Genomic DNA, 25,181 nt, shown 5'->3' with positions numbered 1-25,181 from the left:
TAAAAAAAACACATGAGTTTGTTATTCAAAAGCAAAATAAGAAGATTTCCCTATGAAACCATTATTTTGTTTGCCGCAAGCACCACTGAACAGACATTCATTGTAGAAATGCACATCTGGTGCAGTAAAATGTGTATCGTTTTAACCGAGAAATCTCAAAATCAATTAACCAATAAGTTTTGATTAAGTTGACAGTTTACCAGATAAGAAGTGTGTTTTAATAATGTAGCCCATCTGAGTAAACCAATTCGTTGACTTATAATTAGTGACTTGGATTTGGAAACAGTTGTCCAAACAAGCCAATGTAAAATTGTTCCCATTTTCATCTTAAGTACTACTGAAGTTAAACAAGTCATGTATTATTGTTTTGTTACTTCTTGTTGTCTTTTATCAGAATTACTAGGTTAATTGGTCAATTCGTATTTTACCTGTTCCGAACGTTATTGAATCCATTTTGACCAAGTTAGCGGACAATAACAAAGCGACACCAATGTGTTAAAAATACAAAAGGTTTGCAGAAAGAACATGGAATCTGTTATTACCAAGGTATTTTTTTAAAATAATTCATAAACTAATAATTTTGGCAATATTCAATTCAGCTGTGCTCGTAAAGTATATAAAGACTTTGTTTCGTATCATTTCACCCTCTTATATTTAGAGTTTTTTAATTGTTTTATTTCGGTTCTGTTTTGTTTTATGTTTTTTGGGAGTATTATTCCTTTTCAGGGGGTGGTGTTTGATAGGTTTGAACAGGTTTATGTATATCGGCGCAGGTTTTATTTTATTTTGCATTCAGAGTATGGAACATTTATTCTGAATGGTTTACTATTTGTTTTATTAGGACGAATCAGATGCTGATAACACAGTTGAAAATGAAATATCAGAAATCATTGCTCAGCGGATGCCATCTGTAGTCTACATTGCCATTCTTATTGCAATCGGAGTGTTTGGGAATGCAAATGTCCTGTTTATCTTCACCAAATTCTTCAGACAGTCAACATACAGGGTCTTTGTAAGAACATTGGCTTGCGTGGATTTATTGGTTTGTGTAACGCATATGCCGTTAGAAATTTTATATTTATTGAAGCCATTCGGATTTTATTCTGAAGGTGTATGTAAAACATATCGATACTTCGTCTACTTTCTCAATTACTTGTCCATTCTTTTACTTGTAATAATAGCAGTAGAACGTTATATACGGATTTGTACGTCGTTATCAGGATGGCGGATGTCAACTAAAATTTCAAACATTTGTTCGCTCATTGCAGCAGCGATTGCATTAGTTTTAGCCATACCGGGGGTGTTTACAAACGGTCAGCATATTGTTTATATAGGTAATCATACTTTGGTGGCTTGTGAGATGGACGACGAAAACTATGAGACAGGACTTGTTATTATTTATTTTGCCGCTGTTGGAATAGCCTACATGGTTTCAACTTTTGTTCTTGTTTTCGCTTATACGTCAATTGTCCGAACAATTCGAAACCGACAAAAGAACTGTGTTTTGGAACAACCAACTGTATCGTCTTTAGCAAACAATCTTACTCGAATGTCGGAATCCACGAATGAACTTCATTTACATGTTCATCAGAACAATCCAGAAAGTCAAATACATTTGGAAAGAACCACAAGGACGTTGATAATTATCACAGCCATCTTTGTTATTGTGCATGCACCATACTTTTGCTTATGTATAACAGTCAGTTTAGATACCAGTATCAAAGACAATTTGGAGGGAGTGAAATTGGCAATGTATGAAATTGGTCTGAGACTTTATCTTATAAACAACGTTGTTAATCCAATGGTATACGGGTTTACGGACTTCCGGTTCCAACGGGCTTGTCGCTCCCTTTACCGTAAAGGTCAGTGTAAAAGACAGATTGGACATGGTCACTAAAATGATTGTGTTTTATATATAAACAGAGATGACTTGAAAATTACATTTAAATTTCGATTGTTATATTGCTATGCTATATATATAGCATGCCTTTTCCGAATTAAAGTATTTGATTCACTTAATGAGTAAAGCGTTGCTATATATGCTTTGACACATGCCAAAGGTTAAATGCTGACCAATCAAACTTACTGTCAATAAAATAGTGGCGTGATACTATATTTGATATTTTATCAAATGAACACATGTAGCAGATGACAATTGGATTTGTATTTTAGATACATATAAATAAACTGATGCCGTGGAATTCTGACTCGAAAGCCATATTTGTTTTACTAAATATGCTTTGTTTTTCTTTCCAAAAAAGTTCGTGAAAAATTTTATTCGATGTTTATCAGTATTTAATTCTGGAAGGAAGCAGAGTAAGACTGTCCATAACAATTTCTCAGATGGAAGTTAGAGCAGTGGTTTAAGCTACAGATCTGTACTCCAATATTTGCTATTCCAACGAGATGCGGTCAACGGCGGGATTAGAGAGTGCAATATCTGAACACAGTCCTCTTAAACAAACGACGATAACTCACTTGAAGATCAAAGGAAAAATTACCATTCATATTACAAGTTTCAATTGTCGTAACCACAAACCCGTCCTCTTTTCTCCTATCAAAGTGACATACCGAAAAAGACTTATCAACGCTTTTACATGAGCAACATGATGGGTGCACGGGGCCTGTTAAAACTTCCAGGGCACCGGAGATCATCCATTTTTTGGTAGAATTCGTGTTGCGCAGTCTTTTGTCTTTTAGATAGTTTTGTTTTTGCAATGACGATGTCAGTTTGTTTTTTCACTTATGAGTTCAAATGACTTTTGCACGTTTCACCTCTTTTTTCACACGTGATATATAATGTTTTGAACACATTTTTTTCTTTTAACTGTCAGATAGATCTGAATTTAAATTGATGTACATACAAATTAGTAGACTTGTCACAGTAAAAAAATCATGGGCAAAAACATTATACAAATAATTGTAATAGGACTTTTATATTAAAAAAACAAAGAGCTGTACATTTTTATTATTTTATTTCAAATGCGTTTTAATACAAAATATACAAAACATATCAATGACAATATTACTGTACATACAATTTGAATAAATAAATATTGATTAGAAATGGAAAAGATAAAAAAAAAAAAAGAGTTTTAAAATTACTGACAATCGCTGGAGAAATACTAACAATGATAATACATGTAGTGTTATGTATACAATGAAGTGAAACACTACGTTCAACATAAGACAGCACCATGGGTATGATAGCACCCTTTTGAACTAAAAATATCCTCTTGATCTATATACAATTTAAAATGAATGCTAAATGGAGATATAATGGCAGAACTCGTATAAATTATATGAAATCCATGAAATGTCTATGATATAAAGTTATTGATATAGATTTTTGAAAGCTGCCATTTAATGTTTCCTTCTGATCTGTCATTATGACGTCATTAACTTTATTTGGATGATATTGTAGAAACCTGAAATGGAATAAAAAGATGCATAAATCAATAAAACATAACTCTGGAATGCTGTTTACTATTGAATGTTTCCATTAAATTGTCTCGGATAATATATTTAGTTTTAAAATATCGATTGAATTAGGAAATAATAATTAAACGAAAGAAAATTCTAATAACATATGTAATAAAAATACACTTTGCTTATGATATTTTGAAATAATGATAAATCCATCATTTCACCGTAACAAAATATCGATTTATGATCTTTCTTTTGATTTTAGTACTTCTGCTGTGCTGCATCAAAATCACTTTCGGCCTGTTTGTGGGACTTGCTTGTGATTACCCAGCTTTCTTTACGTTTTAAACGTTTGTACACAATGGTTTCCTACTTTTGGTGTTTCAGAATATTAATTTCCATCCTGTGTTTTAAAGGTTATTTATTTTAAAATCTTATTAGTCCATGATATTTAAAAATCCTCCTGTACCCTAACCCCGAGGAGATTATATAAGGAATACCAGTTTTATTTATTCTGCAAACAAGCGTATGTGTGTTTGTCTCGATTTGGTACTTTAATCCCTTTTAAACTGAGTTTTATTTGTGGTTATGTTACCCTGTCTCAGGTTAGGTGAGTGTTGGCGGGCACACAACATGTTTAAGCCTGCACATTTTGTATGTGCATGTCCAAAGTCAGGCGACTGTAACTCAATATTTATCGTCTGTTGCTGTATATTATATTCAGTTTTCATTTATTGTTTTGTACATGATAAATCAGGCCGTTAGTTTTATCGTTTGAGATGTGTGAATTGTTTCAAATTTGTCCTTTCGGATACCGAATTTGCTCATTGTTGAATGCCGTATGGTGACCCGTAATTACTGACGTCCACTTATAATTGGTCACTGGTTGAGATGTATATCATTGACAACTCTACAGCTTCTTATTTTCATATATATATATATATATATATATATATATATATACAACTCGTCTAAACATCAACCCAACAATGTTAGATCTGTAAATTTGCTTTCGCAAATTTTTGGTTCTTCCCTCGCCGGGATTCGAACCCATGCTACTGTGATATCGTGACACCAAATCGCCTGCACTGCAGCCGTCCCGCTAGACCACACGACCACCTGGGCTCTCAAAAAAGAGCTTTCGGTGGGCATGTGTTACCTTTCCACGTCAGTTTTAATCTAGCGGCGTACTACAGTACATGATATATAAGGCATGAAGATGTTATTGTTACAGATCAGCAATATATATATATTTATTTATAAATTTAGTATATTGTTTAATACATAAATCTTACATTGACACACGAAATCTTCAATCTGCAATCTTGAGTATTTATATATTTCCATTTATAGATTAGGAGTTTATATGACCTTCTTAGATAGACAAACGCTATTCATTGAGTCACCATATTCAATTTAAGTACTACCTTGTATATGACTCTTAAAATGTCATTAGGTACGCAACACTGATAAACTCTCCTTGTATCTCTTAAAGTAGTTATTACAATGATTTACATCCCATATATAGACTGGAAGGTTAAACACTGTCACTTCTTCCTTTCTGTATATTTACACCTTATAGTGTGAACTGATCACAGGCAAATTGAGTCATCTGTTTTGGTTTTAGAGGGGTGTTTTTTGAGATAATTGACTATTGGGATAAATTCTGTTCCAAATAGTATTAGCAATTGATTGTGTCAATTATCAGTTTTATTATAATATAAAATAAAGAAAAAAATATATATTTTTTATAATATAAATTGTCTTTTTTTAACTTGGGTTCATCAGTTTTTTGTTAAATAATTATCAGCTCTATTTTTTATAGGACACGCATAAAACATTTTGCCCTGAAAACTTAATATTTCTAAATTATATAATTTGATTCTGAAGTCATTGATGCAAGTTTTGAGATTCCTGTTATTTCTAATAACGATAAAAAGAGATGCTGGTATATGCCTGGACATAGTACATTTGCGAACATTTGGTGATTAACAGTCATCACATTTGCGCGCGAGAGGGAAAACATTTACGCGACTTAAACCGGCAGATCAATCGACCTATTATGTATTTAATGAATGGCTATTATTTATTTTGAATTTATTGAACCATAAAACTAATTTTTGACTCTTCACAATGAATAATCCGCGAAGCGGATTATGTAAAATGTGAAGAGTCAAAAATTAGTTTTATGGTTCAATAAAATCAACATAAATTATTGCCATTCATTATAAATAAATTTCTATCAAAAATAAGGCTCAAAGAACTTTTTATATTAATTATATTAAAACAATAACAACGTACACACAAGTTGGCGTATGAATATACAACGTCAGAGTGGGCGTGTCGCCATAAAAATTGACAACATTGAAAATAAAACTAATAATTTTAACCAATCAGAAGACAGTAAATACACCAAATTTATTTATTAATCATTGTTTATTATATGCAACTTACCGTTAATTCGTATAATATATTTTATACTGAACGAATATCAACTTAATTTGTTGGTGTAATTTGGACAACAAGTACCGTTCATAATAGAACCAGACCATTGCTAACAAAAGAAAGAGAAGAAGTCGTTCAAGGACTTCCAGAGTTATGTCTGGGTAAAATTATATATAACGCCATCTTACGAATACCATTGGCAAGGACGTATCAGTTAGTAAATCGAAAGATCAGCATACAGACTTTGACAATAGACAGTTGAATAAAATGTCAAGTCGGTCTTCGGTGGCCGAGTGGTCTAAGTAGTTACTACTGTAATTACTAGCCAGTCAACATTGAGGTTGTGAGTTCGAACCCCGCTCGTGCAGGTGCACTCGACATCAATCTTAACTGACTTGGATTGACAGTTTTCCTATTGAAGGTCGTTGGTTGTCTCTGGCCACTCTGGCCTCCTTCATCAATAAAAAACTGGTCGTCACGAAAAAGCCCTAAAGCGATGCTTTAAAGTGGCATTAAAACTCAGAAAATCACATGAGAATACCGGTATGTCAAATTCTCAATCGTGTCAAATCAAACAGGAACAGAAAATCACATGAGAATACCGGTATGTCAAGTTCTCAATCGTGTCAAATCAAACAGGAACAGAAAATCACATGAGAATACCGGTATGTCAAGTTCTCAATCGTGTCAAATCAAACAGGAATTGATTGAATAAAAATGGAAACCAAATTTTTAAAATAACCCCCTAAAAAGATCTTGCCTATAGCTACCTCGATTTTTAAGACCACTTAATGAACAGTAAATAGCTTTCAATTTAACCCTTTCATCATATCTATATTTAAGCTTACCAACTGTCTCTATCATTGTAAAACCAGGAAAACAGCTAGTATTGAGATGATGAATCCGGGTCCAGCTTCTACAAGATAACAAAACTTTTTAATAGATAGATAGATAGATAGATAGTTTATTCTCATAAAACCATAATAAACTAATAAACTAATAAACTATAAAGGATACATCTTTACAAAAAGATCATATCGGTCTTTTTATAAACTAAAATAGGTTATATAGGATACACTTTTACATAAAGATAGTATCGTTCATTTTGTAAATTAATACGGGAAAACCCTGTCAAAACAATAGGAAGGAAGTATTTGATGTATTAAGCATAAAACAATAATATGATGTGTAAAAAAATAATTGCTTTCAACTACATGTATATACATGTATGACAATTGAAATATTGTGGTTACAGTTAAAAAGCGTTTAACTGTCCATAGAAAACCGATAATAATTTTTGTCACGGAACATACATGTGTGGTCCTAATAAGATTCCATATAATAATGCAATAAATTAACTTTTAAATAATTCAAGATTCTTGGTTCATTATGAAACTATTTAATTTGAACAGCGCTATCAGTATTATTTATAAAAATACTTACTCGTATATGGTGCAGAGCCTAAAAAAACAATGAAAACAATATTTTAATTTGATAAGAAAGATGGCGTTTTAGCTCTTTGACAAGTACAAGATAGTTTTTATACACTATTTCATTGCATACTTATAAGATCACAATACGATAAACATGTGGAATAAACAAATCTAACTGTTTAAAATAAGTTGATAACAGAAAAACGAGCGAATAATCATAGCACCTTGGCCCATCTTATGTGATAAGATTCTTCAACAATGACAAAGATGTGAATTTCTAAGAAGTTTAATCTGTCTACGCCTCAATCTGCATGATTTACCATAAAATGTTTGGAAGGTTGTCACCTGTGGAGCAGGATCTACTCACCCTTCAGGGTGTTCTAGATCATCCCCGGTTTTAGTGGGGTTTGTGTTGCTCAGTTTTTAGTTTTTTATGTTGTGTTTTGTTTAACTGATTAAGTTTTGGTCTTATACTAAGTTGCAATAGCCGTGTCATTTTATTTTCATCTTATGCGATTGTTATTGTTTCTTTTTTAAATCTATTTTGTAGTGTCTGTGTTTAAGTTATTTATCGTATACTTTCTATCCTAAAATACTTTTTCGTATAGAACTCGATTTTTAAGACGTTTGCAAATAATAACAAATTGGCGCCAAAAAAACGCACACTTTCAATTATCAGACTTTTAAACTATTTAAACTTACTTGTTCCAGTATATTGACAAATATGCCCGATATCCCAGAAAACTCTAGCACAATCATCTGCAATCCATTTAGAATCTTCTGTTAAATCTAACCTTGCACATCCTTTTTGACCAGTTTGAACAGGCGAAAGAGAATTTGAATCAAAATTTAAGAATTCTGCTGATTCACCTACAATAAAAACAATTCAAAATTACCTATCATACAATACTGATATCATCACAAAAGGTATCCAGATTATATATTTTATTATTATTACATGTGTGGACACAGATCAGTATGGATAGTATGTTTGAATGTTTGACAGCTTTTTCTGACAAAGAGCCTTCTCTGGGTTTTTTCCACAGGGTTCTACGTTGAAAGGTGATGTACAATGACAGCCAACCTGAGCAAAACACTAAACAATTTAGCAGTGTTTTTAATTCATATTTAGTTTTAATGTTCAAGACAGTCATGGAGGAGAATCTAATTGCATTGATTTCCGAAAAATCATGATAAAATAAAATCCACATCTTTGATTTTGGATATATTTTATTATTATTAAGAGCACTGAACTGATAGCATAAAACTACAATCGTAGTACTAAGTTATCGTAAAATATGTTTAGGAAAATACAACCATTTGGAACAAATCTTAACTTAAGTAGCTTTGCGCATCCCGACCCTTATACCTTATACATACCTAAAGAAGTTGTAGTATATGTTGAGTTTTCTCTTTTAATTCCTATCCAATAACTGGAGCTTTCTGCGATATCTGAAACTAGGTCTGCATGCTTGGAAAGTGCAATTTGAGTAGCATTGTCTCGTATCACAGCTAGAAAGCCTTCCTTCTGAGCACAGCTATTATTAGCTTGACTATAACTTAAGGCAGTGTTTGAAAAGAAATAGCAGTTTCCGTCGTAATTCAAAATTAATTCCTGTTCAGTCGTTAATCCCGCAGGGCAACCGTCTGAAAAAATAAGAATATTGTTTTCAATAAACGCTTATCAAATTAGCAAATACATAAGAAATACATTTTCTCGTGCAGTTTCAGCATACATTTTTACTTACTCAAACGGTGTCATTTTCCCTTAATTTTTTCTTTGAACAGGGCTCATAAATTGAGGGAGACAGTTCACAAAATAAATTATTTAGATTCGATGACTATATATGAACAGTATGAATTAGGCCTATTGATAAATATCCGGGGGGGGGGGGGGAGTGTGTCAACGTGTTTATTAATATTTTCAGAAGTTGTGAATTAAAGTGGGCTCCAAATACAAGTTATGACCATAGCGAGTACAAGTTCTGATCCTTGCGAATACATGTTTTGAACATATCGAGTACAAGTTCTTATCATAAAGAATTCAAATTTTTACCATAGCAAAAACAAGTAATAACCATAGATAGAACAAGTTATAACCTTTCCACGTACAAGTAATGACCATAACGGGTACCAGTTATGATCGTAGCGAGTACATGTGACGACCAAAGCGAGTACATGTTATGACCATAGGGAAAACAAATAGCGAGTATATGTATTACCGTAGTGAGTATAAGTTATGGCCATAGCCAGTAACAGTGCGAATCCAAGCTATGGCTATAGCGAGTACAGGTTATGACTATAGCGAAAAAAAGAGGGACGAAAGATACCAGAGGGGATAGTCAAACTCGTAGATTGAAAATAAACTGACAACGCCATAGCTAAAAATAAAAACACAAACAAAAGTTATGAATGTAGCAAGAACTAGTTATGGCCATAGTGAGATCAACAATGACAATTTATTAGTCATTACCTTTCGTACTTAATTAGCATAAATCGGAAGTCTTTTAAGATAGATTAAAACAAAACTAGAAGGAGATATTAAGGGATTAATACTTTGAACATCCTTTGTGGTCATAAAACTTTGTTATCATTAAAAGGGCATTATCTACAGTTATAAAAAATTAAAAGTAACATTGGTTGTTTTTGTTTAAACATAAATAAATTAAAAGCAGAATTTGGATCTAACAATTCGCGAATAAATGCCAGGTTTTTTTTTTTTTAAATAAAACCATAGCTGATATAGTATTGTAACTCACACTCATTTGGGTCCATAAATTTGCAACTTTTGACCCTTAGTTAGAGTTGGGTTGCTCATGTGCTTAGCAGGTTCATTTATTAAACAGAAAAGATTATCAAAATTGAAAAGTTTAACAATTAAAGGAGTCACCATTTCGCCCATAAAAGGCCATTTCGCCCATAAAAGCCCCATTTCGTCCATAAAATCATTCCTATACAGGAGAAACAATGTTACACATACAAATTATCAAATCTAATGTAAAATGAAACAAACCTAGAAAAATTGTCATAAAACCGTGACGCGTGCTAGTCGTTCTATTTATATCTATATTGGGTCAAATGACTATCGATAGTCTTCGTAGTTCATCTCGATTGTTCAGTAGTTAATGGCATCGAGGCTTAGAATAAGCACTGAATGCTGATGCGATTTTTATAATTTTTTATTGTTGCCTATAACATTTTTGTAATTCTGCTCTATATATTAGTATGTTTGATAAATGAGTTTGAATCAATTCGATGATAATGAATTTGGCATTATCTCCTTTGGTATATTTTATTTTATCATAAAACATTATTACTTGATATTAACGTTGCACACAATTCTTAGTTTCTAACAACCAAAAATAATGTTAAAGAAAGAAAAGATTCATTAACCTTGGATCTATGTTTATTTTCTCTATGAAAACGGAATTATAATCGTGTTTAGATAATGATAAAGTACAAAGTATGTGAAATTCTAAGAAATAAGATCACAAGCCTTTGTTATACAGTTTCCTTCCCCAACGTCACACAAGTGAGAACTGCTTTTTTATTAGATGCCACTCATATAACAAAGACCTGCTTTTATATTAGAGGCCACTCATATAACAAAGACCTGCTTTTATATTAGAGGCCACTCATACAACAAAGAACTGCTTTCATATTAGAGACCCCTTATTGGGATGTCAATATGATCACTTTTTGTAATCAAGATAATCAAATAATCCAATACACATAACAAAAAACAGTCCTAAATAATCAAATAAGCAAATTATCATGAACTATTTGGTCAAGAAATCACATAATCAAAAACCCCACGGAGAGGCTCATACTATGTCAAAATATGACTATCGACATACTTTAAATTTTGATTTGTGTTATTTTAAAAGTGTCGTTTTGAAATACAAGAATTATATTTTGTTAATCTTCTCCACTTTTTTGCCCCACCTACGATAGTAGAGGGGCATTATGTTTTCTGGTCTGTGCCTCCGTTCGTTCGTCCGTCTTTCCCGCTTCAGGTTAAAAAAATTTAGTCAAGGTAGTTTTTGATGAAGTTGAAGTTCGAACAACTTGAAACTTAGTACATATGTTCTTATGATATGATCTTTCTAATCTTAATGCCAAATAAGAGTTTTTATCCTAATTTCACGGTCCATTGAACATAGAAAATGATATTGCGAGTGGGGCAAACGTGTACTATGGACACATTCTTGTTTTTAGGATTATTTTAATAAAAAAAACTTTTTTTTTCGGTCAGGAGACACTTTAAAAATAACATGAGTCAAAGTCGGAAGTACGATGAAAGTAATTTTCATCTCACTTAAAATTACAAATTATGTAAATATTTTCAAGGTTAGTTATTGTACTTTATTTATAAAAAAAAAAGATGGGATGAAACAATCTGATCAACTATAAAACAGGAATGTCTGTGCCTTTGTTGTCGTTATCGTGTCATCGACATACTTGACAACATTTCTATTTTATATAAAAGGATAAAGGAAAGAAAAAAAACTGATGTATTCGGATGATTGTTAAGTACACATCTACCAATATAATTCCGCGAAATACAGCGGTAGAATATAATATAGGTAGGAAACGGAGACATGACGTGCAGGTTACAAATGACATAATATCCAGCGACTGTAAGATAATATAAGACACACGTGCGTCCCTCCTCTAGGTATGAAAGTTGTTCGTGCATCGATTTAGGTACTTTTGCAGTATTTCTTTAAAATGAACGTTTTTTGAAGCCGTCAAATAATTTTTGTCATAGTTCATTCCGAAGAAGAACAAAATTGTATGTTTTGTCAAATTTTAGCTGAAAATATTTATTTTAAGTAAGTAATTAGATCATTCATTAAAGTGAAATGAGCAGCATAACTATTATTACAAAGTGCGAGTACACTTGACTCCAATGTCTTAGTTGACTAGGATTGTCAGTTTTCCTATAGATGGTCGGTGGTATTCTCCGGGCACTCCGTCTTCCTCTATACGCCACTTTAAACTCAATGTTTATAGTTTCATGTTGTAAAGAGCAAATAATCCTTATCACAAACAAACAATGATTTTACATGTTTTGATTTTTTTAAGAGCACTTAAATTACATCATACGAATAATTATGTTACATACATAACATTTGTTCATGTTTGTATCTAAAATCTCCGGATTCACTCCGAGCAAAAAAAAAGTTCCATATGTTTTTTTCAAGGTTATTTTGGATCATCTGATTTCCTCGAAATGAAGGGAAAGATGTTACATATGCTGTGTCTAATTTTATTTGGTTATGCTTTAGTCTATTATTTACTACTTTGTAAACCCTAAATATGCCATTATGTATTGTTTCTTCGTGTATTCAAATGTTCTTTTTTTCAAGTCGAGTTGTATTATTCTACTATTATCGTACACATATAGAAGACAGCAACCAATGACAATCACTGAATAATATGCTGAATTGATACAGGCATATAAAGAATATGGCGGGTTGGTAAGTGATTCCGCGCTAAACGCTCTCCCTAAATGGGGGCAGTGGTATAACATACTTCACAAATCTGTTTATAGTATTTGTCCGCTGGTTAATCGTAAGCAAAAAAACTCAACAAAACACAACACAGAAAACTAAAACTAGAGTCATCCCAGTCATCCCTAACATAACATAAGTGTTCAAGCATGGTTAGTAATTACATGAACTATTTCTTCAAATCTTTGGCGCTTTTTTAGTTTTTAAGTGTACGTTTAGTTTTGTTTTTTTTTTTATCTCACAATATTGTCTTTTTATTCAAATGAATAAACTATACAAAATCAGACATTATTGCACAACCCGTAGTTCAAACAAAGTCCACTGACCCATCATTTTTATGGCAATTTTTTTTTTTAAATCTAGTGATTTTAATTTATACCCCTTTAAACATTTAAGCACATCATACTTACTTTGAGAAAAGACTATCTGAACAGCAAGAAATAGTACATATCCTGATAAATATTTACTGGCGCAATGCATTTTGCTTTCGTGTTGTTCGATCGTTGTATAGTGAATGATCCCGGTATTAAATAGTCACACTTACTATATGATAGGCCATGTCCGGATGTCTCATTATTTATTCATCATTTTCATGTGTTATAACGTCATTTGAAGTGGGAAGAGTTTGTATACAAATATGTGAATTTGAACATATTGATAATCTGCAAGGATTATAAAAAGGATTTGGTCAAGAAACACAAAGGGTGATGACCAGCTTATAGTTAATATATTTGTTATTTTGAAGTAATTATAACATTAATCGTGCTATGTTGTTTGAATTAAAAAAAAAAATGAGCGAAAAACTTTAGGAAAGTCATAAATTGCATAACTAACTGACATAATTTGTTAACCTTGACAAGGTGTATTGCTAGCAATGAAACTGGTTGGTAAAAGCTGTTTCCATCATATGAATAAAATACCCGAGGGTAACAATTGTAATAATTACAAATGTACGGAAGCCGTAAGGGGACACACAAAAAATTAGAAAATATTTTTTTCAATTCGAGATCACGATAAAACATTACCGTTTTACCGAGATCTCGATAAAAAATATATCGTTATCTCGATAAAACGAAATTGTTATATGTAGATCTTGGATTATTATATCGTTATCTCGATTTATTATACAAATGCACTCAGCTTTGTGTATACTAGTATTTAATTTATCATACATCATTGTCATACAAACTTATTAAGAATCTTTAATTTTCAAGTCTTTTGTTAGTTAATTCCAGAGAGCTATGTACAAATACGTTCGATATTGAAACACTACTTTCTTTGTCAATATAACGGCTGCTATGCGCTGAGCAGGATATAGTGTAGGAGTTAATAATGTCCACCATGAAATCATGTCCACCGAACACAATTTCATAGTAAAGACTGTCCATGGACAATATTTCCTTATCTAAATGTGTCCTGGACACAATTTTCTATGAAAATATGTCCTCATGTATGAAAAAGTGTCTATGAACATGGACATTGTTTAATACTATAATTATGTCCAGGTGGACATTTTTTCACAGGACATTTTTTGATATATCATTAAATTATTAAATAATATCCATTGCCTTGTTTTACTGGACGTAATTTAGATTACAATTGTGAGCTTAAATACGTTGTTAGTTTGACAGAAAGTTGTCTTCTTGGCACACATGCCATCCTTTTATTCTTATTTATCTTTTTTAATATATATATGTATAACGATTAAAATTCAAACAACCAACAGATGCTATTCAGTATTATTTTCCTTGGAGAACATTATTTAATAACACTTATCATGAAAAATTGTCCTGTAGATTGACCATATTACACAACTGTTGCTGTAAAAGGTGTCCACTTAGTGGACAATATTTCATGGCAATGGATATTATTTGATACCAAAATTCTATATTTGAAAACAAAGTTCATTTGATTGCCAATCATGCTTGAACACCTATGTTTTGTAAGGGATTACTCTATGGAAAAGCCTCATAGCACATTGGCCCTCTTATGTGATTAGATTCTTCAACAATGACAAATATGTGAATTTCTAAGAATTTTAATCTGTTTACGCGTCAATCTGCATGATTTACCATTAGCAGTTTAGACACGTGAGTTTGTCACGTGTGGAGCTTGATCTGCTTACCCTTTAGGATCTGCTTAGATCTCCCACCCCACCCACCCCCGGTTTTTGGTGGGGTTCGTGTTGTTCAGTAATTAATTTTTTTTGTGTTGTGTTCTGTATACTGATTATGTTTTGGTCTTGTTACAATGGCGTTGTCACTTTATTTTCCTCTTTATGAGATTGAATGTCCTTTTGGTATTATTTTTTTATATTTTTTCTTGCTTCTATTTTATACAGAATATATTTGAGTAACTTATCAAATACACTCGATTCTAATATTTTTTTTCGTATAGAATTCGTTTTTGTTGAAAAAACGCAAACTTTAACATTAAAATTCTTATTTTTTTCAATTAGCAGACTTTGAACTATTTAAACTTACTTGTTCCGGTATATTGACAAATATGCCCGATATCCCAGGAAACTCTAGCACAATCATCAGCAATCCATTTAGAATCTTCTGTTAAATCTAACCTTGCACATCCTTTTTGACCAGTTTGAACAAGCGAAAGAGAATTTGAATCAAAATTTAAGAATTCTGTTGATTCACCTACAATAAACACAATTCAAAATTACCTATTCTGCGGGGGATGTCTTCCCATTTATCCAACTTTTTAAAATAAGGTATTCTCATTTGGCCATCTTTTATTTTTGTTAATTATTGGGTTGTTTGTTTGGAATAATACATGAGGTGTCTTTCTAAAATTTGACAGTAAACTTGTTCCTGTATGTTTTTATATTATTTTAAAAATATATATAAAATAGGCGATGGTAAACTTGTTACATTTTATTTTTAAATAAAATTTAATATATTTCAAATAATAAATAAATGTTTCATCATTTATACAGAAGAAACCCACAAATCAGAATTATTTTTATATTAACATTTTATGAAAGTAAATATGACTGTTTTTATTGCTTTTTAAATTGTAGGTGCAAGTTATAACATTACAACAATAAATGTTCATAGTTAAGCTCATGTTGTAGGTTTAATTCTATGAGTTCATTAGCAAAATACTTATTAATACTTAAGAGAAATATACATTTTGAACCTTATTTGTCTATAGGTAATAGGAATGTGGAAACTCTCTCATTTCCTAAAGATGAACATTTTAGGAAAAAATGGAGTTCATCTTCCACTTCTTGTTTACAAAGATAACAAATTCTATCCATTGCCTGAAGTCCCCTGTATCTACCTCTCTCTATTTCTAGATCATGGTTACTAATTCCATTATTTCCAACATAGTTAAAAGTTACAAAATTTTTCACAATCTAGATTCTCAAATTGAATCACCATTTATTTAGCTAATGTCCAATGAAGATAGTCACAGTTTTAATCAAGTGAGCAATTTAATTAATAATTTAAATGTTGTTCGAAAACAACTATTAGTAACCTAGCAGTTGCAGGCTACAGATATTGTGTTAAGACCAGAAAACAGGGCAGAGATGCAGAACTTGTATACTGGAAATGTACAGAAATGGACTGCCCTGGCACCGTCAACACCACAGATAATCTAGTTACCAGATTTCCAAGAGACCACAACCACTAACCATCACATGCAGATATCATAACCAAGCTATTCCTGTCACTTTTATTGTTCTGTTCAGTCTTTGTGTAATTAAACGTTAAAAATACTTTCAAATGATTTACATTACATTTAAACTAAATGCCAGTTGCACATTTTAACATGCTATGCTAAATATTATACTACAGAAATGTAATCCGGGTATAATTTTCAGTCTTATTTTTCACCTGTCATTTAACCCAAACTCTAATTGAAAAACTCTTTGTTCTTGGTTACCTTTGTTCTCATCTATCCAACTTTTTTTACGTGTACATCCTATAATTTTAAAAAGTTGTATATATGAGAATGAACCCCTACAAAACTGATATCATCACAAAAGGTATCCCGATTATATATTTTATTATTTTTAAGAGCATTTGACTGATATACATAAAACCACAATCATAGTACTAATTTATCGTAAAATATGAAGGGAAATCCATCCGTTCAAAACAAATCTAAATTTATGCATACCGACCCTTATACCTTATACATACCTAAAGAAGTTTGAGTATACGTTTCTCTTTTAATTCCAATCCAATAACTGGAGCTTTCTGTGATATCTGTAACTAGGTCTGCATGCTCGGAAAGTGCAATTTGAGTAGCATTGTCTCGTATAACAGCTAGAAATCCTTTCTTCTGAGCACAGCTAATACTAGCTTGACTATAACTTAAGGCAGTGTTTGAAAAGAAATAGCAGTTTCCGTCGTAATTCAAAATTAATTCCTGTTCAGTCGTTAATCCCGCAGGGCAACCGTCTGAAAAAAAATAAGAATATTGTTTTAAATAAGCGCTAATCAAATTAGCAAATACATAAGAAATACATTTTCTCGTGCACTTTCGGCATACTCACTAAAACGGTGTCATTTGTGGGACAATATATGGCAAAGGACATTATTAAATACCAAAAATCTATGAAAAACTGTCCGGGTGGACACCTTTTCATAGGACACTATTATGTCTTACAATATGATAGAGTGTCTGTGCAACTTAATATCGACTTAAAAGACAGGCGAAATGCGAAATTGATATTAAAACTTAAAGGGTCGTAATCAGACGGAACAATGAAATGGTAAACCAAGTCCAAACACAACCAAACGACAAACAATAAAATAGAAAACTATAGACGGAGCAACATGAACCTAAAAAATCAAGAATAATCTCGGTGACTCCGGAAGGGTAACTGGTCTATTGATGGCATAACACATCAAAACATGACTGTCCTGAGCATGTAGTTTAAAACTATAGCTTCGTTTGTTTTCGGCATGGAAAACAATAAACTAAGATAAACTTTACATGCCACTAGTTTTGTTTTTTTGTAAAAAACAGATGAATTTCATATTAAAAAGAATACAAATTGCTGGAAACTTTGGTGTAACATCTTAGTAATGTATGTTCTTTTAGGAAATTATCTTATAAACAGATATTTTTTTTTTTTTTTTTTTTTTTGTACATTCTTTAAAATGGTTTTTACAAAACATACATTAACTAACGGATCAATTGATATCCGTTAACTTTCCGATTATTTTTATTCGTATTCATCAAAGTCGCCATTATATATATTAGAGCATTTGCATTATTCACGTATACGTTTCGAACAGATTTGTTTACAATAATGAGTTTACCCCGATCTCAATTAAAATTTAATGCATTATATATTTTCATCGGGACTAACTTGACTTAATTTATCTTTTCCTCATATACGTGTTACACGATACGTCGATTCGGATACGCCAGCAAATACTTAATGCAAATGCTCTTCTAGAGAATTTGCATTATTCACGTATCAGGATACGTGCACGGATCGACGTATACGTATCGAACAGATTTGTTACAATAACGATTTTATCCCGATCTCAATTAGAATGAAACGCATTATATAATATTTTCATCGGGACCAACTTGACTTAATTTATCGTTTCCTCATATACGTGTTATACGATACGTCGATTCGGATACGGCAGCAAATACTTGATTAATGCAAATGCTCTATTTAAAGCCCTCGCTCGTTAACGTATCCGTTTGGTTAAACCCGAAAATAGCACAAACTTGACAGAAAATGATATACATAACTAAAGTGGTTCGAAAATAGCGAATTTTGTAAAATCCGTTGCAAATGTCTTTATTTTTTTAATTGAAGATTGGTAAAACCATTGTCAAAAAAGAAAGGTAAAAAGCCAAAGAAAAATAATACGACAAATAACGTACCAAAACTTAAGATGAGGAAGTCAAATTATGTAAACTGACTTAGTCGAAAACATAAACATGGCAACTATATATGCAAGACTCGTAAAGTCAGTTGGCCAGAATTGAGGGTACAATGACAAACAATCTCCATGCCAATGTTTATATAACTGCATACAAAATATCATTAACTTATCTGAAGCGATTCCCTTTAAACTGACATACAAATCACAAACGTTAAATAAACTCATCAAAGATACCAGGATTAAATTTTTTATTTATGCCAGACGCGCGTTTCGTCCACAAAACGGACTCAACAGTGACGCTCGAATCCAAAAAAAGTTTAAAAGGTTAAATGAAGTACGAAGTTGAAGAGCATTGAGGACCAAATTTCCTAAAAGTTTTGCCAAATACAGCTAAGGTAATCTATTTCTGAGGTACAAAAGCCTTGAATGGAAACTACTAGTATATGCAAAGTTTTAAAGTCAACAGACAATGACAAAGGCGGCAAGGCCGAGTTATCTTTATAAAAACTAAATGTGTCAATAAATATACAACTACATACCAAATATAATCTATTTACCAGTTAATGTTCCCCTTTAAACTTAATAAATCACAAACGCCGTCACTTGAAACAGCATAGTAAAGTCTCGTTTGTTGACTCCGTCCAGATGATACAAAAAAACACACACACACACACACTCACACACAAAACAACAGATAAGCAATCTATTGATATACAAAGATGTGGTATGATTACCAATGAGACAACTCTCCATCCAAGTCACAATTTGTAAAAGTAAACCATTATAGGTCAAAGTGCGGTGTTTTGGTTGCATGTTATAAAGGGACAATGACTAGCATTTTCTATCCAAACTGGAAAACCAACGGTTATAAAGCCAATCAAGTAAAAAGGTGAAGAGCATTGAGGGCTCAAAATTCCAAAAAACTGTGCCAAATACAGCAAAATGTAGTATTATCACATTATTCAAAAATTATAAACAAAAAAAATGATACCGAGCTTATTTTCCAGCTACAGGTAGTGTACAAAATCCGGAGTTACAAATCTCACCTTCTGTTTATAATGTTTTAAAAGATGACAATATGTATGAATAAGGAAATGTGGTATGAGTGCCATGAGACAACGTTTCATCCAAGTCACAATGTGTAAAAAGTAGAAAATTATAGGTCAAAGTACGGCCTGCAACACAAAGCCCAAAGCCTTGGCTCAGACCAAACAGCAAGCTAAAAACATTTACTGATGAAAAATAATGCAAACAGGAAAACCAACGGTCTATTCAATATATAAAAAGCGAGAAACGCTTATGAATAAAGGCAACATTAGAAAACTGCTGTTTAAAAGTCATAAATCGATAGAGAGAAACTAAATCCATAATAATAGATTAATTAATTGACAATGACTTAGGCGGCAAGACCGAATGGTCTATATAGAGATGTGCTAATATTCATACAACTGCAAACCAAATATATGTATTTACCATTAAAGGTTCCCCTTAAACTTAATGACGCACAAACGCTGCCACTGGAAACAGCATAGTACAAAGTCTCGCTTGTAGAATCTGTCAAGATGAGACATCTAAAACAACAACAGATAAGCAATCTGTATATTTTCTATATAAAACATTCAAAATGTCGTCCAGAGGGACAGTCAAACTCATAAATCGAAAATAAACTGACAACACCTTGGCTAAAAATGAAAAAGACAAACAAACATTGTACACATGACACAAAATAGAAAACTAAAGAATAAGCAACACGAGATTGATTCAAACTAGCTTTCAGTAACTACGAGTTCTTTACTTCGTTTCTTTAATGTGTTTTTGTATTCATGTGTGTTTAATTATTTTATGTCATTTGACAAATTTTTAGGTTTCCTGTTGTCGGAGATTTCATGATACAAATCTTTGTTTTTTTCCTAAAAGTTTAAATTTTGTGAATATTTAAATTTTATCAGTATTATATACTATTTTCCCACAATCAATAAAGGTTGCATTTCTGTAAATATTGACAACGCATTTTCCCATAGGAACTCCCTTTACAGCTGAAACTTTACCACTTTTACTATGAAGTTTAAAAAAAATCATATCCTAGAATATGCACTTCTATTTTTTTCAAAGGTCAAAATGTACGGCTGTGCGCAATGTTTTCAACGTTTATATGCTAAATTTCTTAACCATCCCTACCTCAACTGAAGGGTTACCATAGATTTCAATATAAACAATATTCACACGTTATGTCTTTATGAGATGCAATCTACAGATCAGAACTGGGAACCAGTATGTAAACAAAATTAATTTTCTATGAATATTCTAAATCTCCCCAAAAGAAGAGTGGTATGAGAAACAGCTGTATTTACAAAGTGCAACCTAAACCGGAGATGATCCCAAAATATTTTGTTGTTCGTCGTACGTCGTCTTCGCCCATGACTCTTCCCTGTATAAGAAAATGATAAAAATTCCGAAACCTACGGCACAATTTATAAAGAGGATACACTAGTTAAGCTTTGGTTCGTTTAAAAGGAACTTCCGCATATCCATTGTTGCTATTAGTCTTGTATTTAAGTTCTTGTTATGATGTCTTTTTATGATTAAAATTATTGTCTATATTAGAATATACCAGAACACACGTCACCCTCGACATCGCGGGTTCGTGATTGATTTAAAGTAACTACGCCTTAATTTTTGCCTTGATTTTTAGTATTCGTATTGTCGTTTGATAAAGTCATGCTGATTATAAGGTTCACACAGTTTTCTCTGCTTCAAATCTTTCTGTTCTAACCATTCCTAGTTTTCTTAATGCAACCATAAACTCCTTGTAGATATAAATGTTTTTCCCAATGATATAATTTAGTAGTGTCAATCCCTATATACTGACGCAGTTAAGGTGTGATTATGACCCGTGGATATAGCAAAATTTTAATTCCAAATACACCGAAAGGTAGTGTGCCTTACAGAAAAAAAATGCACATATTAGGTAACAGGTGTAGCATGTGCAGTCGAGGGTGCAGTACGTCGACTGAGCATGGGCGAAAGCGTATAAGACACTGGTAATTGGCGGTGTACGTATTCATTAATTAGCGTTTTCTGTTGAAAAAAAATATTGTTTCAAAGTACAAAAAAAAACAAGTACGTCATATCACAAATATTTCCGACTATGAATGGTTTTAGAGGAGTTGCTGCTCAATGAAATCGTTCTCTTCCTTATAGGAAGTATAGATTAAAATCCAATATCGGAAAACGATTATACCTCTGATTAATAGTATACACGTTGTAGATTAAAATCATAAAATGCAGTTGAATGATTGTGAAATGGTAATGTATCTATAAAAGACAAACCAGTGGATGTTCGCACAAATTATAAACTATACAAAACAAGCGACTGAATTTCTTAGAAGAAACATGATGTAATAAACACGTCGATTTCTCCTCAAATCAATTTTCGAATATACATTGTAAACGACAAATTAAAAGAGGTGAAATTATGATAAAATTCAGCGATACAACGAGTTAAGAGTTTCCATTAAAAAAATATAAGAATTGAATGCTTCTTTTTGTAAATTAATTGGGGTGTAAAAGCGTTAAATGAAGTACATGTTGTCTGCTTCATTCTAAAAAAAATGTACGCATGGTCAACGCTTTTACAACCATATAACATTACTTAAAGAAATACTTATATAACAGTTTTTCGAAAGGATCCTTAAAACACGATTTTCTTTAAAGATTTCATTTTATTAACCTGTGCACTTTATTGTGAAAGCTCATGTCATCATGAATGTTACATTTCATTTCGAAATGAATTTTGATTTCAGAATGACACTATGTTGCTGTTATAGCAAATAAAAATAACGTATTATGTTGAATAAAATCAAAATTGAGAATGGAAATGGGGAATGTGTCAAAGTGACAACAACCCGACCATAGAGCAGACAAAAGTCGAAGGCAACCAATGGGTCTTCAATGCAGCAAGAAACTCCCTCACCCTGAGGAGTCCTTCAGCTGGCCCCTAAACAAATTTGTTACTAGTTAAGTGATAGTGGATGCCATAATAATTAATAATCATATCCAAGAAACTAAAATTAAAAATCATATAAGACTAACAAAGGCCAGAGGCTCCTGACTTGTGACAGGCGCAAAAATGCGACGGGGTTAAACGTTAAATGTTTTTATGAGAACTCAACCCTCCCCTATACCTCTAGCCAATATAGAAAAAACAAACGCACAACTAACGCATAGTTGAAGAGAAGTCCGAGTAATGGTAAGAAAATAATTGTATTTAATGTTGATACCCGAAGAAGTCAAAAGCAGCTTTAAACCCTAGAATCATAAGCACGGACTCGCCTATTTTTTTTGTCCAGCGTGTACTATATGTGTTTGCCATCCTGTATGCAAGACAATGTCTTTAGAGGCATAACTATGTAAATGGTAAATTTTGTGACGACATTCTTTTTTATTTTCATTAATTAAAAAACTCTAAACCAATTGAAGCATAATGTGATTAGGACACTTACTATAAAAAGTATGATTTTGTTGATACATAGATAGATAAGGTAATTTTTCAATACGTTCTTACCTTTAATAGTATCTGTCATATGCAAAAGTTTTCCACTGCTAAAGTTTTTAGTACCATAGTACACAGCCGTGACTAATCCAATAATAACTACAGACATAATCAAAATACATCGAAATTTCCATCCTTCAATGGCATTTTTGAAAGTACTTCGGTGTTGTTGAGGATACAAATGTTCTTGGTCTGGTCGTTGAGAGATTTCAAATTTTAAAATACCTCCGCTGAAAACTGGGTTGATATGCGTTCCCATTGCATAGATTAAGAACGAATGTAAATTAAACAGCACCAATTGATGACATGCTAGCTCTGACTCTACAGAAAAAGCTTTGTTCCACAATAATATATAATATATAAATGAAAACGCAATACGGAAGGAAGAAGGCAATTAGAAATCATAATTCACATATGATTGTGTAGTTGTTTATTTTTAATTCATTTTTTAAATATCGGGGGGAAATAGAAAATCGAAAAGTAATTTATTATACTTTCTGCCTAAGTCTATTTCATCAAATTCTGTAAGTGTAAGAAATAATAGTGTCCTGTTAAAAAGTGTCCATGAGGACGGTTTTTCATAGAATTTTGGTATTTAATAATGTCCATTGCTATGGAATGGTGTCCCTCAAATGGACAGATTTTACTGCAAAAGATATAAAATAGTGTCCACCCACAGGACAAATTTTCATAGTAGTTGCTATTAAATTGTGTCCTCCAAGGGAAGTAATACTAAGGTCATTAAAATGTTTTATTATACTTGAATTTTAGTTAAAATCTGAAGGATTAATGCGAAATTGATTGATATACAAATGTAAACCAACAAATAATGGATGGAAGTAAATATAGAAAAAATTAAGTTCTAAGAAATTTCCAGCAAATGGTAATGACATTGAAAGAATAACAATAAGAAGGAAGTGTAAAAATTAAATCTGAAGGACTTTACTATATTTATTATGTCAAAGAAGAAGGCAATTCAAAATAAATAATGTCCATTGCCATGAAATATTGTCTCCTAAGTGGACAGCATTTTACAGCAACAGCTATGAAATATGGTCCATCTACAGAACACATTTTTGTAGTAAATGTCATTAAAGTGTGTCCTTCAAGGGAAATAATACTGTACAGCATCTGTTACTATTTGAGTTTTAGTATATAATAATACATTTTTGTAAATATGAAGATAAGGATGGTATGAGTGCCATTGAGACAACTCTATGTCAATGTAACAATTATTTAAAATTAGCAATTAAAAGTTAAAATGCTGTCAGTAATAACAAGGCAATGGATATCATTCAATCATATAAAAAAATGCCCTGGCGGACACAATGTCCTGCGAAAAAATGCCCCCCTCCCTGGACAATATTATGGAAGTGGATAATGTCATGGATACTTTTTCATACCTGAGGACATATTTTCATAGAAAATTGTGTACAGGACACATTTGAATAAGTAAATATTGTCCATGGACAGTTTCTACTATGAAAATGTGTCCAGTGGACATTTTTTCATGGGGACATTATTAAATCCTACATAAGATGTATATTAAACAAAATCATCAATTTAGGAACATATTGTCATATCCAAATACTCCAGATATAAGGTTAAGGTATTATTTATGAAGCCGTTTTGTCACAGGAGTCCTTCACAATATGTCAAAACTAAAAGGTTATATATGCATTATATATGTTGTTTATTCTTTAGTTTTCTATGTTGTGTCGTGTGTGCTGTTGTTTGTTTGTCTTTTTCATTTTTAGCCATGGCGTTGTCAGTTTGTTTTAGATTTATGAGTTTGACTGTCCCTTTGGTATCTTTCGTCCCTCTTTTATAGAAGACCCGAAATAACGTGTAATTTTTATTTGGAATATAAATTGAAGGGAAGGTTAACAATTGTCCGCGACATTCATTTTCTCTTACTGTAAATGTATGTGCA

General features: G+C 32.0%; 1 protein-coding gene across 1 annotated transcript; it reads right to left on the bottom strand.

The window, feature by feature from the left end:
• Positions 1–2,958: 2,958 nt before the first annotated feature.
• LOC143056036 (uncharacterized) lies at positions 2,959–23,538 on the bottom strand. The gene is made up of 8 exons (XM_076229116.1): positions 23,261–23,538; positions 16,984–17,244; positions 15,304–15,471; positions 8,685–8,951; positions 8,007–8,174; positions 7,315–7,332; positions 6,720–6,787; positions 2,959–3,428 (listed from the first exon to the last, which is right to left on the bottom strand). Exons 1-7 carry the CDS (start codon positions 23,505–23,507, stop codon positions 6,732–6,734), a joined length of 1,185 nt encoding a protein of 394 aa, XP_076085231.1. The 5' UTR covers positions 23,508–23,538; the 3' UTR covers positions 2,959–3,428; positions 6,720–6,731.
• Between the last annotated feature and the right edge of the window lie 1,643 nt (positions 23,539–25,181).

The sequence above is a fragment of the Mytilus galloprovincialis genome, chromosome 13 (genome assembly GCF_965363235.1).
Source record: "Mytilus galloprovincialis chromosome 13, xbMytGall1.hap1.1, whole genome shotgun sequence".
NCBI classification, from domain to species: domain Eukaryota; kingdom Metazoa; phylum Mollusca; class Bivalvia; order Mytilida; family Mytilidae; genus Mytilus; species Mytilus galloprovincialis.
The sequence above is the reverse complement of the archived record's forward strand: the minus strand, read 5'-3'. Positions and strand labels throughout refer to the sequence as shown.